The sequence below is a fragment of the Pomacea canaliculata genome, linkage group LG5, assembly GCF_003073045.1.
Source record: "Pomacea canaliculata isolate SZHN2017 linkage group LG5, ASM307304v1, whole genome shotgun sequence".
Lineage (NCBI taxonomy): Eukaryota > Metazoa > Mollusca > Gastropoda > Architaenioglossa > Ampullariidae > Pomacea > Pomacea canaliculata.
Genome location: NC_037594.1, coordinates 30,462,524 through 30,478,675, shown reverse-complemented (window position 1 = coordinate 30,478,675; position 16,152 = coordinate 30,462,524). Strand labels below are relative to the sequence as shown.

At 37.6% G+C, this 16,152-nt stretch overlaps 1 protein-coding gene across 1 annotated transcript in view; it reads left to right on the top strand.

The window, feature by feature from the left end:
* Positions 1-13,651, top strand: part of LOC112564807 (SWI/SNF-related matrix-associated actin-dependent regulator of chromatin subfamily A-like protein 1) — a 14,146-nt gene extending 495 nt beyond the window's left edge. Inside the window, 16 exon segments of the mRNA XM_025239881.1 lie at positions 1,964-2,017; positions 2,778-2,889; positions 3,054-3,145; positions 3,148-3,207; positions 4,890-5,047; positions 6,444-6,509; positions 8,141-8,278; positions 8,677-8,756; positions 9,131-9,260; positions 11,287-11,357; positions 11,459-11,555; positions 11,848-12,033; positions 12,219-12,319; positions 12,691-12,778; positions 12,953-13,070; positions 13,176-13,651. Of these exon segments, the coding sequence (XP_025095666.1) occupies positions 1,964-2,017; positions 2,778-2,889; positions 3,054-3,145; positions 3,148-3,207; positions 4,890-5,047; positions 6,444-6,509; positions 8,141-8,278; positions 8,677-8,756; positions 9,131-9,260; positions 11,287-11,357; positions 11,459-11,555; positions 11,848-12,033; positions 12,219-12,319; positions 12,691-12,778; positions 12,953-13,070; positions 13,176-13,459 (1,835 nt within the window). The 3' untranslated portion in view covers positions 13,460-13,651.
* The last annotated feature ends 2,501 nt before the right edge of the window (positions 13,652-16,152 follow it).

Genomic DNA, 16,152 nt, shown 5'->3' with positions numbered 1-16,152 from the left:
TAAACAGTCACATTGGATCAGCACTAAATCCCTGGACTGTTCCCCCCAGTGAACTGCTAAAACAGCATTAGCAACATAGCTTCAGTTTATTCACATTTCATATTAACTACTAAAACGATCACTAGACGACATACCTTCCGTTTATTCACCATTCTTTTGTTACGGCTCGCCCATTACTAACAGTGATCACTCGCAAAACGCCACGAGTGCAGTCTCGGTATACAGACAATCAGTCCACAATATCGTCCATTCTTGATGAAACCCGCGTAACTGTGCAGTACGAAGCTTCGTTGTGTAAGATGAGATGAATACTTCAAATGACAATTTTGAAAATAATCTAAAACTATTGAAAAAAGCTAGAGAGAAAGACTGTGTCAGTGTACTGCGTAACGTGTATCGCCATGGAGTTCACTTCATGAATCTTGGATAAAAAGTTCTGCTTTGAGTGTTGGCTGAAAATCGCTATACAGAATACCTCTATGTAGCAAGACATATGCTGTGGTGAAGACAGATTTAGGAATTTAACTAAAGTATGGAACCAAAACAGCATTACTAGGTCGCCTAATAATAGTAATACATTTTTTTTTAAGTCTTTGATTTTTAAGTCCTTTTTGAGTCTTGCGAACTATTCAATGTTTACTGTTAAAATGAAAGGACATTTTTAAGATTGGAGAAGACGGTAAGTGAATTGTAAAAAGCCAAAACTGAATAAGCTATATCCCTAGAACTATCATAATTTAACTATTGTGATCATTTTACTGATGAATTGATAAAAATGTTGCCAGCACAACATGATAACTGATATAAAATTTTACATAAGCATGGTCCATTGCCGTTTAAATATTTATATTTCTAAGTGTGGTTCATTTATCTAGATCAACATAAGAATAATATATCTCTTAGTCTATTTGAGAAATAGTGAAAACTAATTGTTTGATTGTCTTTGCAGAGAGGCTGAGGGTCAACTTCTATAATATCATTTTTCTAATTTAAATTACTTGCACAAAAATCTGGTGTGCTGGTCTCTATTTCATCACATGGAAAATACTATTCTATCAAAAGAACAATGCAAATCAGATAGAAGAAAACAGAAGAGAGCCCTGGCTATGACGACAGCAATGTCAGCAAGACAAATCACATCTTGCCAAGCATCAAAAAGTCAGCTGCAGTTTCAATGCTTTCTGTTGTGAAACAGAGCAAATGTTTACGATCCATCATCAGTTCAAGTTAGGCCTTCTAATCCTTCTTCTACAACAAAAAGATCAGCAGCAACAAAAGCCCTGAACAGCTCTTCCACTTCAAATAGTGGAATAAAGAGCTCCCAGGACAGTCGTGTTTTGAGTTCTGGCTTGTGACAGCAAAGACAGTAAGAATGTAGCAAAAATCCCAAAAGAACAAATCCAAGGAGACGATTGCAAAGAAACAGTTTTATGGAATCTGCTGCCAGACATAAAGGACACTGTGTTTTGATATCAACATATATAGATTTGAAGTGGTGGTTGTGTTTTCCCCCTGCTAGTAGAAATCTTCAAAACAATTCATTCAAGACTGTATTGGTGAGTAAAGGCTTAAATTATTGTCCTCTTAAGTGGTTTCTATGGCAAGATATAAATGTATATTTTCTTGAGTTTTAACTGTTGCTGGGTAAGGATATGACCATTAGATTTATCAACTAAGATCTTTGGTCTCAAATCGATTACAAATAGGCTCATTCCTTGCACTTGAAAAACTATTTAGGACCAGCTATGTTTATTAGTTTACAGGCCTTGTACTGTTGATTTTAGTGTTCTTTGGCTAAGGACTTATAGTATGATATAAATCTGTCATTTGCCTCAAGATCTGAAAAAAACCTACATGCAGGTAGTGGTTGTTAAGCACTATCTTGTCACTACTGCCACGTCGAGAACTCAAAAGCCTGGTTTCAGATCTTGTCTTGGACACTCTGTATGTGTTTATGTTGCAGATTCAAAAAAGCAGACTTATGGGCAGTTTCATGTTACTGATCATGACACTCTGAGTATGTTATGTAGTGGTAACTGTGGCTTGATTTTGTGAGAATGTGCAACTGCACATATATGGGTCTCATATATGCATATATCAGTTTATCTAAATATATTTAAGTCCTTTCTATTATTTATTGCAAACACTTTGTGACTGATGCTAGATGCAGTTAAGATGCTCTGAACAGCCACTTTCAGCAGGGCATTTAATTTTTCCTACATTCTTTGACAGTCCTTACAGTTCTTTACTTATTTGATTCTTAAGCTGATAATTCTATTTGAAACTAATTTTCTTCATAAGGCAGTGCAAGACGGTATTCGCAGCTACGATTAGCATGCTTAGATCTTTAAATATACAGTTATGAGTTGGGATATTTTTCTCTCAGCCATGCAGCAGCATGGTTTTTTTTTTTCGCGTTGCTATAACTAAAAATGAAAAGAAACAAAACCATGGTTGTAATGTGGGAGCAGCAATTTTTTTGCTCAAAATTATTGTTTAAAAGTTTGCTTTCAGCAATAGATGTTCACATTTTCTATAATTTCTATTTATAATTTATAATTATTTTAAATTTTCTTTCTACTTATTTTTGAAAGTGTAATATATGCTGTTTTTTGAGGAGAGAAACTTAAGGATAACTCAGTTAATGTTCATTCTATTCATACATGCAGATGCTATCAGACATATCCTTACACTGACTCTTTGTCTGTTAACAGTGAGAGCAGTTAGCAGCTTGAAACCAATGTGGAGATAGACCACTGCCTAAAGCAATTTTGCAGTCTGCAATTATAGAGAACACCAAGAAAAAGACAGCATTCCCCAAGCAGATCTTTCAAAAGTTGATTCTGTTTTAGTGAACACTCTTATGCCATTCCAGAGGGAAGGTGTAAAGTGAGTAGTGAATGGTTTATAAAAGTGGGCTACACCTTATTAATGACTTAGACTGCACATTTACCTGCACTAGAATTTGTCGTAAGGCCTTAGGTTGTAGTTGATGCTTAATAAACTACTTGATATATGGTTTATTTTCTGTACCATTTCTATTCCTTTGACAGTTTTGGTGTCCATCAAAGGGGGCGAGTACTGATTGCAGATGACATGGGCCTTGGCAAAACATTACAGGCTATCTGCCTGGCTTGCATTTACAGAGACAATGGCCATTGCTGATTGTCACTCCATCTTCAGTCCGCTTTGATTGGGCACAATAAGGTGTTGAGATGTTCACTAGGGTTCCTTGAACTGAGGTCTAGTAATAGCACTAGGAGTTTTCAAAGAGATAACAAGTTTATTTTTAAGAACTTAGTTCTTTTATTCATTCATTATTGAATACAATACGAATAGTTTATTGTTAGACCTTTGGGTCCATTCAAAAAAGTTGCATAAAACTTTTCTTAAATCTGTCAGACATGGGACAGCATAAAATAGAATGGACCTCATCCTCTTCATCGATGAGACACATAGGGCCACATCTTACTTATAATTATACACAATAATTTGACAGAATTCCTAAAGCCTGTGTTCATAAGGTCCAATTCCAAATCCAAGTTGCACTAATGCATTTCTAGTGAGTCTATTGATATCTAAATTTAAGTACATATCCCTGTGTGTCACAGATTTAATTGACTTGTAAAAACTAAATCTGTCACTGTTATTAATTTTATAATTCCATTCTTGCCAATGACAATCAGTTATTCTTTGTGTAAAACGTTTAATAAAATTGCTTACTTCTTCCACACCTTGACTTAGCCAAACATGCCCAAAATATTGAATGTGAATATGTGTATTTTGGGTATGGAATTGGGGGGTTGGGGTGCTCTTCAACATAGTACTTTGCCATCTTTGGCAAATATTTAGCATTTCAATCTAATCCATAGAATGATTAGCATTATACTCCTAATATGCTTGGACTAGCTAGGAAATTCACACCTTCTCCCACAAGCAACACAGTTCATTGCTTACCAAAAAGGGGTTCCTGCTTTTTAACTTCATACTCCATACCCTGTCTGTCGTAAAGTTAAAGTGAAAAGGGATTGCACTATCAATCTGTGGAGTCAGGTACCTATTCCAGACAGCTGGGTTGACTGGGGAGAAGTTCTCTGCACCACACGGGTATCAAACTGGGACTGTCTTTAGGCTCAAAGACCTGTCCCGTTGATTGTTTTCTTCATGTTTTTCTATTTCCTATCCTTTTCCTCTATACCCTCTTTGTGAAATCCCCTATAGGTAAAAGCACTTTCCTATTGAACCAACAAACTAGCTTATTGACTCTCCACAGATGGTGATTTGGCTGTATGTCAGGATAATTGCTCCCATGAAACACTATTTGGCTACAAATATCATCACCAATGATTTGTGGAAATTTGGAGCACAATAATAAATAAATTTTTCATAATGTATAATCTTTCTGGACCTTTACATTACAAATGGATTAGCTTAAAACAAATTACCTTAAAAAGAAATTGCCTGAGTGGCATTTATAAGTTTTTGCTATTATTTCTTTTAATTGTTAGAAAACAAAAATTTGCTGATCAACTACAATAGTTGATGTTGTCCAATTCTTATTAAGGCTTTGCATGAGTTTTGTAACATGATTGTACCCAACTTCAGAACCCTTATAACTGAAAAAGCTATTAAGATATTTGGATCACTTATTTGGTTGTTCTTTATAACTTGAATTTCTTCTTCAGAAAAACATAGTTTCCATAGTAGCTTCCAGAGCTGGATAGCTATAGGAATATATAAAATACAAGTTACATATTTTGGCATGTTTTAAGGATAGACAAATATGTGTATGCTTTAAGTTTTCATATCTTATAAGATAGTTTTAAATATTTGCAAGAGAACATGCCCGTTCATAACTAATCACCATGTCTTGTGTCTTTAAACAGCAGTTCAAGCGGTGGTGCCATCCATTGACCCATCTCAAGTGCAGGTTGCAGTTAGTGGTCAACATGTCCCGACAGCTTCCTTGGTCAGCATAATCAGTTATGACCTCTTGTCTCGAAAATCTAAACAACTTGCAGAAGCTAATTTTAAAATCATCATTATGGTAAGTTGTTTATAATGATGTTACACTTGTCTGAATGCAACAAGAATGAGATTCAGACATACAAATACATATCTTGATGCATATATACATGCACATGCATACAAAAACATTGGCAGTTAGCTGATTGAAATACATTCCTCGTCACAATCAGTGAAAGGCACAGGATTTGGGAGGAAATGCGTGCTTTCTTTACCACTTTCTCATTTATGTTTTTATTTGTGTGCTGTACAGTGCACTGGGTCTGCTCCATAGGAGAGAAATGTGTTATATAAGTATGCTTATTATTATTATTAAAACTTCCTCTGTGACTGGGCCAAAGGAAATTTTTGCAGAGCAAATGGGGAAAAACAAACATCCTCTAAAAGTATTTCTAAACAGATGTTGATGTTTGCTTCCATGTACATGATTAAGGTGATTAGTCTTGTCAAGATTGGCCTGTTGGGCACATAGGTATGTCTATACACACCTGACATTTTCTATCCATAACTCATCTTACCTTTCCATAAAAAGAGTCATTGGTGCCTAAGAAAAAAGAATGGGGTAAGGAATCATTAGAAGAAACTGTTAGAAAAGTATTTTCTATTTCCAGATTCCTATTATTCTTGACTCATCATCATCATCTCTTATCCCATCACTGGTACTTGCTAGTCACCAGTTAAATTGGCTAGATGTAGCCTAACCCTTACCCTGGAGCTGCTATACTGTAAAATGTACCAAGCGTAAAGACACTGGCATGTTAGACACAGTTAAATCTGGTGCTGAGCTTAAGTGTGTTGACTATAGCTGTTTCCTGCATTAGAAGTTTTACTACACAAAGACCTGTCTTCCCGTCCAGAATAAAATTGTTTCAGAGAAGAATTTAGCTCAAAATTTTAGGGACACAGGCTTAAACCAAATATACAGAACTTGAAAATAATACTGCATGTACTTTTTGTAACTGAGAAAAAGAAATAGTTAAACATATTGTGAATTTGTGTAAAAAAAAATGTCGGTAACAGCTTACTTTTTACTTGATAAATGTCAAAATGTATCTATCATTTTAGATTGAATGATAATTTTTTAGTATTTGGCTAGGATTTGGAGATCACTATATTAGAAACAGTTTTATATTATTAAATGTAAATTAGATAATATATAGTTAATAATATCGTTAGATCTTTGACATCTGAATGAAAGATATAAGGTAGAATTTATGGAAGCTGTCAGATGTGAAACTCCAAGATTATTTTGTATTCTATACTGCTTTTTCAAAAACCTGTCTTAAATTAACAAAATTAAATTTTGGAGAAGTCAGACCCAGAGGACTGTAGATATCTCAAACAAAGCTGTATCTATCCAATGTAAATTAACATGCAATATTATTTTTTGTCATTATGGTGCTGTGGTCTTATTTCAGGATGAATCTCATTTTTTGAAGAATTCAAAGACAATGCGAGCAAAGGCAGCTTTGCCACTTTTGCAGGTAGGAGTCCTATATTGACTACTGTTTCTACATGCAGAAATGCTATGGACTTGCTGAATTGTGCTCAAACACATGCCTTGTATCATAGCTCAGATCTCAGCCAGCCATAAGGGTGACAGCAAAGCTATTAAAGCAGTTTCTTTTATGGTTGTAGGTCTCGGCGATATTTTGCCATGCATGATTTTTGCTGCTGCTCTCTAGCTGTGTTGTGCTAGTTGCCTTCCTAAGCACTAGGGAAAGGTGCTATATAAATGCGCTGTATTATTATGCCTTAGATCTTGGCAGTTGCTGCTGTATGCTGGCATCTTTGCTGCCAAACTTGCATAAATGTTTTATGCCAGAAGTTTCTGTCTTTGGAAGACTTGTTGCTTGCAAAAGAGAAAGAAAAACAGACGACATTTTGCATTGTTGTGCTTTTTGTGTACATGTGTCGTGAGATAACTGGGAATAGGGTTATAGCATTGGCACTGCACTTCACAAGGGGGGGAAAAGGTACCTGTGGGAATTGTTAGCTGTTAGGTAGCATTACATCAGTGAATACAAAGGTCACCCTTTGGTGGTGCCAGGTCATCAGGCGGGACAAGGGTCAGGAATGTTTTGCTGCAGTTATCGCCCCTGGAGACTGGCTGACGCTGAGAACCGCTGGCAGTTTGTGCCTGTTAATTGTAAAGCTGCCGTGTATCAAGCATAATGACCCTTCTCCTAATGGACTTGTCTATCATCCTTTGTCTTCTTTCTGTCATTGTTGGGGATTTTCGTTGATTGTGGTGTTAACTGTTCATCTGTATTTTTGTTTTGCTGCCTGATTCTTCTCAGGATTGTTTTATTAGTGCCTGTTCCAGTATGATTTTGTCGACTAGCGATCTCTACAGCTATATCTTTCTCCACTTCAATCACTGTAAATTGTACACTTTCTCATCTCCAAACCGCTTCACTACATTTTGGATTCTGGATCTACATGTATCAGCAGCATAGACTGAAGCCTTCTGATGCCTTGTGAGCTGTTTTTGAGTTCATGCGATTTTTCTGCTAGTGTGGATGCCGGACACTCATGTGTCTACTTGTCTTTGTTGCCATTTGGATATGCACTGGGCATCTTGAGTTGTGTCTTCTGAGATTGATAAGATGGTTTAGCATTCCACTGTAGACTGCTGTGCCATGACTTTCTTACTGTCATCTTTTTGATGCTGCATTCATGCTTGCGTGCAGCATTTTTTGTTTCTGCCTTGTATTTCTGGTTGTTGCAATGTCTCTGTATAGCTGTTAATAATTGTGCTTTGTGTTTGAACATGCTTTTTGTTTCAATTTGTTTTGTTAAGTGCATTGAGTCGACTCTTCAATAGAGAAATGCACTATAAAAATCTGCTTTAATAATGATAATAATAATGCCCTTCTGATTTCCCTGCTCTTTAGCTGGGTTTAGTGTTGGGTGAAAGAAATTGGTATTAAGGCTTTGCAGTTACCTTTATAGTCTCTGAGGATTGTTGATCACCTGACCTCAAGAGCATCCCCTGCACCAGGTAAATATTAGCATATTGTCAGGGAGTCAGCTTTCGATGGTTTTATTTTTATAGTTTTATTTCCTATAGCTATGTCATCTATTTACCCCCCAAATTTTTTTCTACTTTCAGAAAGCAAACCATGTGATTTTGCTATCAGGTACACCAGCTCTGTCACGACCTTCAGAACTGTTCACACAAATTGTTGCTGTTTGTCCACGCCTGTTCAACTTTCATGATTTTGGAGTTCGATACTGTTCAGCTAAACAGGTTTTTTTTTTTCCTTTTTCTTTTGTATTTTTGGGATATGTCTAGACGTCTTGGTGAATAATAACATTTTTAGAGCAGCAGAATCAGCTTGCTCAGTATGAATGTACTTTGCCTGTATTTTCTTAGCTTTCAAGCAAGGTTTTTTTTCGGTTAGCCAGCTAAGGTTTTTCAGGTATACTTTGTGGCTTTCATCTTATATTAGTGTATGAGGAGGATTATAATTAACCATGATACACTCACTTAGCTGTTGCTGTCATCTTTCACTTAGAGTAATTGTTTTCGGTTTTTTTTATTTGCTCTTCCTAAGTGTGGAGTTAAAATACTTTAAGACCTAGTTATAAACCATTTTTATTATCAAGAACTCTTCTTGCAATCATTTGACTTAATTTCTGTTCCAGCATCAATGGGGATGGGATTATTCAGGCTGCTCTAATACAAGGGAGCTTCAGCTCTTGCTTGAAGAAAAAATAATGATAAGGTAAATTGCAGCATTGTGTCCATTCAGTGAGTGTTTCTGGTAGGAAAAGGGAAACAACTCATTCACCAGACCAGTTGAGTCCTGATATGCTGCTGTCAATCACGTTGAGCGTCATCATTTATACCCACTGAGTATTTACAATTAAAATTTGTTTTAATTCATTAGAAAATGTCAAAGCCACTTAGGACCTCATCCCTAGCTGCTTTGGGGTTGGTTAGTAAACTCCATGCAGACAGTAAATGACGTTCACATTGCCTCATTATCTTTATAACAGCGGTGGCTGTTGCATATATTGCATATACATGCCTTTTTTATATATATAATCACATGCACAAATATATAATGTATGAAGTAATTAACATTCACTGTTCCAGGCACTTGAAGCAGGATGTACTGGCTCAGTTGCCAGCTAAAAGACGTCAGATGATTGTGCTGGACCCAGAAGCTGTGACTTCTTCACGATCTTTTCATCAAACATCATGTGCTATGGAAAAAAATATCTCGGTACACTAAATAATTTGAAAGAGGCTTTAAATGTGTACATCAGCCTTCTGCTAATGACTAATTGTTGCACATGTAGTTGCTACATAAACATAGCTGTGCTTTTTTTGACTACAGGGTATAGCCTAAAATTAACTTAAAGGAGAAAGCAAGTAAAATGGCAGATTGAGCATAAATGACAGATACTGGTATTCTAGATTGTTTCTGCTTCAAATTTCTACTTTCAGAATAATAATTTATTTATGATTACATCTGGTACATGGAGGTTGTCATGATGTTGCTTCATTTTTTTCATTCACCTCTTGACACCAGCACTAGTCATTAGGGGAAGCACATAGGTGCAGCAGCTGACAAGGCCCACCACCCAGGTCTGTCGAATGATAGTGAGCAGGTACTACACAGGACAACCAGTTCACTGCTAAAGATTTGGCCACCTCAGTATCAACCTTCCTCGAAGGTACCTTGAAGGACAGTATTCAATGGAACATCATTCCTGGTGACATGGCCAGACCAGACTAGCTTATGTGGATGATTTGAGTAGGGGTTCCTGGTATCGTATGAGTGTGGTGACTGCTTTGTACAATGTAGTTGGCTTTATGTTCCTTTATGAGATAGATGCCTTGTGAACCACTTGCTCTTAAGTACCCAAATTCTCTTCTCCATGTTGGCAAACAGAATCCACGTTTCACATCATAGAGCAGAATTGATACTACCTTTGGTTGCAGAGATCTGGGATGTTGTTCATAACCCAGTGTTGTTTCTTTATCCTTTGTTGCCTAGCACTTTCTGAACTGTTGATCGTAGCACCTCTTTTATGTTTCCAGTGAGTGTTTACATCACAGTAGACCATGTTTAAGGAGGTAAATTTACCTACAACTTTGGCCTTGAAGATTTCTGCAGTGTCTGGATCTTGCAGCTTCTTCAAATCAAATTGCTTTGCTGTTGAGTGACATCACCAAAACCATCGGGTGCAACTGTACTCCATGCAAAGCTTGCTGTGACACCTTGACATTGTGAAGCAGCTAGAGGAAGGCAATCAGAGTTTGAAGTCCCCTTCCAATACATAGATCTCAAATCTAAGTAATGGCAAGATGACAGTAGAAATTAATAAAATGGCACAGGAAACGAGGAAAAGTTGTGCAGACACGGAAATCCATCCAGGAACTTAGCAAATATCATAACATGTACTGATGAAAATTAGACACAAAACCACAGATCAACGAACAAATATGAAAAGTGAGGGAGGGGTGTCAACCTCGATCCAGTTAGGCAAAGAGACATCACTCTCAATCAAATAGTTCCTACTACATCATGAATTAGGGTCGGTTGGTTTTCCATCCTGAAAGCCCAAAACATGAGACATAATAGCCCCTGAAAATCAATGTACAACTGTGTTTTGGACGTGATTGTAAGTCAAGGATTCATTCAAGAGTGGAGTGGAAACAATTGAATTCCATTAACATAATTTATGCCCAATTTGCAATACTTCATATGCTTAATCAGAATGTGTCAGTGAACTTTATTTAATTAGAGAGTTTAATATTTAGGGTTAGTACAACAGCTGATTTTCCAGCTTCCATCCAATCATAGTCCAATCATCAACTGGTTGATTATATGTCAAAATAAAACATGTTCCATCCATAATCTCAATTTGTGACTTGTTGCTGTCAAACCATTTTCCAGTTTGGCCTTAGGTGGGAAAAGCCAGGCCCTACATAACTTGTCATTGCCTCAAAGAACATGTCATGCTTAAAGCTGAAAAAAATGGCAAAGAGTGTCACACAACCTTGGCATTCTTGAAAGCTACTGGACAGGTTACCATTGTGCTTCACCTGCCTTTATGGGAATATCTATATCTTCAGCAGCTTTTTAGTAGTCTTTGTCTCTCCTCACCCTTATTCCCTCCCTCCTATACGAATGTTTTGCTGGAAAACAGTGCTCACTGCCATATACTAATAGGGAAATGTGCTGTTAAAGTGCTTTGTTATTATTATTTTAGAGTTATTGAAAGTACATTCTTTTATTCCAGTCAGCAGAAAAGAGAAGAGTTTTAATGCAGTACTTTCATGAAACTTGCAAAGTCAAGATGTCAGCTGTCAGGTAAATACACTTTTCCTGCCTCTTAGCATATGTTTTAAACAGGTAAAAAATATGCACATTTGTAATTTATGCAATGTGATTTTTTTTCCTTTATGATGCAGGGACTATGTTGCAGACATGCTTGCTGGAGAGAAAAAGTTCATCATCTTTGCTCATCATCAAGAAATGTTGGACTGTTTAGAGGATTTAATTTCCAAGGTGCTGCTTTTTGTTTTTATATTTTGTATTGTGTAGTGGTTTGGAACATTGGTAAACAGAAACAAGTGCATGGGAATAATCTCCCTTGTCTTGAGCAGTGTTAACCAGGTCCTGTGTGTTGGTGCCAGGTTACATGGCCAAACCAGGGCAGCTTGCAATGCTTCACAGTTGAGAACAGGGGTTCCTGGTGTTCCACAAGGGTGGCGACCATAAGGGTAGCATCATGCTCAAGTTATCTAGCACCTTTCACATGGAAATGGCTGATTAACAATTTTGTTTTCTCTTGTCTCAGGAAGGCATCGAATACATTCGTATTGACGGAAGAACAACAGCAGAACAGCGAAACCTTTTTTGTCGAAAGTTTCAAAATTCTGATGAATGCCGTGCAGCTATACTTTCTATTGTGGCTGCTAATGCAGGGCTTAATCTTTCCGCTGCTTCCATAGTCATCTTTGCTGAGCTATTCTGGAATCCTGGAGTAAGGCTTGTTCTTGTTTATTTCTTGTTGTTTGTCACCTGACATAGTTTATGCGTATTTCTAATGTGTCTTCTTTTGTGGTATTACTTGTGTTATTCTTCTTGACCATATTGGCAATGTGACTAATGCATGTATTTGGATATTTGTGTTTTATTTAATTCACGTTTCCATCTGCCTTGCTTCAGATTTTGGCACAAGCAGAAGACCGAGCTCATAGGATGGGACAGAAGGACTCAGTGATAGTATACTACCTGGTGGCACAGAAGACTGCCGATGATTACATCTGGTAAATATGTTTTTCTTCTTCTTGCTGCACCAAATGTCATGACTAGGTGAAATCACCCTATTAGGTACTTTGTTTCCTGCTGACTGCTCCTGATTGGTCTCCTGTATTGAGATTGAGAGGTAGACAAGGTCTAGCAATCACAGATATGTCTTTGGCAAGTGACAGGCTTCCTACTTCATGTGGACTCCTTGGCACACATCACAATTAAGGGCTTAGCTCTATGCTCTCCAGTACTTCTACCATTAACACTCTTTACACTCAATACTGCTTGATTTATAAAAGAGGGAATGAGATTTTTGGTGCCTCAGTACAGGCCTCGTTATGACATGATGTGTTTAAAAAGGAGTTAAAATTTGCTGCTGGTATTGCAGGCCTCTGGTGCAAAGCAAGCTTCAAGTTCTTGGAAAAGTTGGCCTTGCTCGTGAGGACTTTGCACAAGCAGACACTGCACATATGCAGGTTTGTTAAGCTGACTTAAATAACAAATTATCATTTTTGACTCATTAAAACTGAAAAACTTAATGAAAAGTTTTAGTTGTGAACACTTTGTTTAAAAATTACTGTACATTGACAATTTTATCTCTTACTAAGACTATGATGACCATGCTTACAGACTGCTTCTATTGCCTCCAGGATTCTAAGCAACTTGGACTTCTGGATATGTTCAATAAATCTTTTATGGAGAAAACTACAGATGTAGTTCTTCAGAATGGTGAAGATGGTGCACAAGATCCTGTAACCACAGATCAAGGTTGGGGAATGTGTGTCTTTTCATATGTATGTTTGTTTATGTAAGGTGAGATAATGCACGCATTAAATGGTCAAGATATGTGACATCCTGTTATTCTTTTTGTAGACAAACAAGATACCTGCTCACCAAAAAAGCGTATGAAAACTGCAGTCACCAAAAAGCAGACAGGACTGGAAGATTACCTCCAGGCTACAGGCAATAGATCCACTTACTCCAGTACACTGCAATGCAAAGTATTGGAGTCTGACTTGCTTGTGACATCTCCACAGGATCCGCACAATTCTGAGGCTTATGCTGATGCTTCCAGTGAATTGAAACAAAGTACAGCAACAGATGAATATTTTTTTGCCTTATCAGCTGACATCAACTGGGATGATGATTTTTCATGACAAGGTTTATGAAAGATTTTCAAGTGAGATAATGATTAATATTTGAGAGACTATGTCATATTTCCCATCATTAACATTCAGTTTCATATATGAAAAAAAATCAGCACTGAATTTGTGTATTTTTTGTGTGCCAAAGCAGAACAATACATTACAGATTGTGCCCATGAAAAAAATAAAGGTTGTTAATTATTCTTTGATTGGTCAGCAGTTTTAAAAATGTGTGATGTTGAAATGTTGTTTTGCATTCCTGGCATATTTTTCCAACTTCTGCTACATCTTGTGTTAAATGTGGAGCTAAGTAAACTCTCTTTCAAGTAGAAATTTTATTAGAATCAATTGGGGTGCGCTTGGCGACAAGTAATTTCACAATTTATTTTACTTGACATGCATGATGCTTAGCAAAGGACAAAGAAAATCCAGGCTGAGTGGACTGTTGAAGTGAATGCTATACTGCTTCCAGTGGTGTTCTGGGGAATTATGAGTATCTTCCTAAGCACTTATTTTTAGCAAGGGCCTTATAGGATGCTTTGAAATGTTTTCAAGTATTGGTGCATATGACTTTGTCACTGAGCAAAGAGTTATTGAGGATGTTGCTATTGAGCTGCTGCCTTTAGCAAAGGACATTCTTGACTGTCATCCATGCCGACATGTAGGAATACATGTGACACTTATACTGAAACTGCCAGGAACAATAAAATGTCTGGCTAATTAAATACATTGCCCTGCTACTATCTTTCCTTATTAGTTATCCAGCTAGCACATCTTGCAGTTACTATTCCTTAATTATCGCACACCTCACTCTACACCTGCTTCTACACTCAACTGTCTCTTACAGCATGGAAGGCCCTCCCAATACTCCATTGAAGAAATGGTGGTGCACAGACCTCATCATTTGTCAGTGGCTTTGCACTCACATGAAGAAGCCCTGAGATATATGCTGTGAGGATAGAGTCGATATTTGCACAAATGATTCCTGCCCCAGCATAGTGTCACCTTGTCACCAATAGGACTGAGCCAACTTTGCACAACAGAATTGGTGCTTAATGTTGTGACAACAGCTACTTCCAGCACCAGTTGTCGAGCTCACTGTTGAGAACAGACACCGTCAAGATGAAAGTGCTCACTTATAGATCGGGTTTGCACACCTCAAGGTAAATCATGCTGGGGCAGTCACTTGACCCTTGTCTGATGATAGCGAAACCTATCTTTATAAAAATCTGTACCCTTTAAGTGTCCAGTGGTGAAGTTTAATTTAGGGTTCGGCATGATGTTAAATCTGAGGTTTAGGCTACATCTTGGCCTCTGATTGGTTATTTGTACAGGCACTCAGAATTATTTAGCACTGCAGTGAGTACATGACAAGATGTCTACATGTGACCCTGAAGTAGCATCCCCAAGAGAATAAGACTGCCATGATCTTTGATATACTAGCTACTGGTCACACAATTCAAAGATGTCCACAATTTTCAGTGCATGTACACTTTCTTATTGCTGGCTAATCTCCTTGGGAGATAATGGGACATGTATACCAACTGCCCTCCTCCAGTCACTCTGGCACTGACCATGCTATGGGAATAAGTGTACTATATTCTCACATTTGCCCCTCTGTTAGTGTCTGTACTATATTCTCACACATTTGCCGTCCCACCCCACTCCCTATGCATGAACCCAAATGTACCCTTGCCTATTTGCAATACTAGACTATAGTTTGACTCTGCATTCTTACATGTACATGTTAAATCACAAGACGGTCTGGGTTGTAAGATTTGAAACTGTTTTATGTTTTATATGAGCAAGTACCATCCGACTCCACTTGGCTAGACTTACTGATGTCTTGTACGATCTTTCTATAGCAGATGCCCATCAGAGCACCACAAATGAGATAAAGAGGTGTTCTGCCATAAAGATGGATATCTCCTGATACCATTAGAGGCAGTTCCCTGCTGGTCTTGCTGGCATCACTAAATTGTTCCCCTGGTTAAGTGCATGTGTCAGTGGGCAGCAGCAATTTTGCTAAGCAGATTGTACTGGAGCAAGTAACTAGGGATGGTCTTCTGGCTGACAATGTGTTGCCATTTTGAAGTCTGTTCTCATTTTGCAGTTATAATTTTGCCCAGCACTGTCAGCTTGTCACATCAGGTGTCCAAAAATCATTCCAAGCATGGCTGAATGACACAGTAGCTCACCCCACAACCACTGAGCCATCTCAGAGCCTGGCTATAATCCATTGATATTAATCTCTCTGGGCCATATTTAATACCATTTCCTGCAAAAAAATTGGTGAAAACTTTGCTCACACTGTTCCTGGCTGGCATGTACATGCATCAAGCACACTTGTTGCAGAGGAAGATTTGGTTCCCCAATACAGTTGCATTTTTTCATATATTATTAAAGTATTGCAGGACCAGAAAAATGCCGTAAGAGCAGATTGAGTATGGGCCACAGTCGCACTTCAGTTTTCATTGTTCAGCTTCAGTACAGGTATTCTATACTTAAAACTGCCACTAGCTCTTAAAGTACTCTGTGATGAATTAGAAAAGTTTTTCAGTGCACGTCGATGATAAGCGTAGGTCAGTGTTCAGATCTTACTTTTTCACTGAATGTGGAACTTACAGTTGATAACATAAAACATCCACTTCCCTCTAGTTTTAAATGAACTCAAGTGTATATGGCCTTAGTGATGTATTATCACT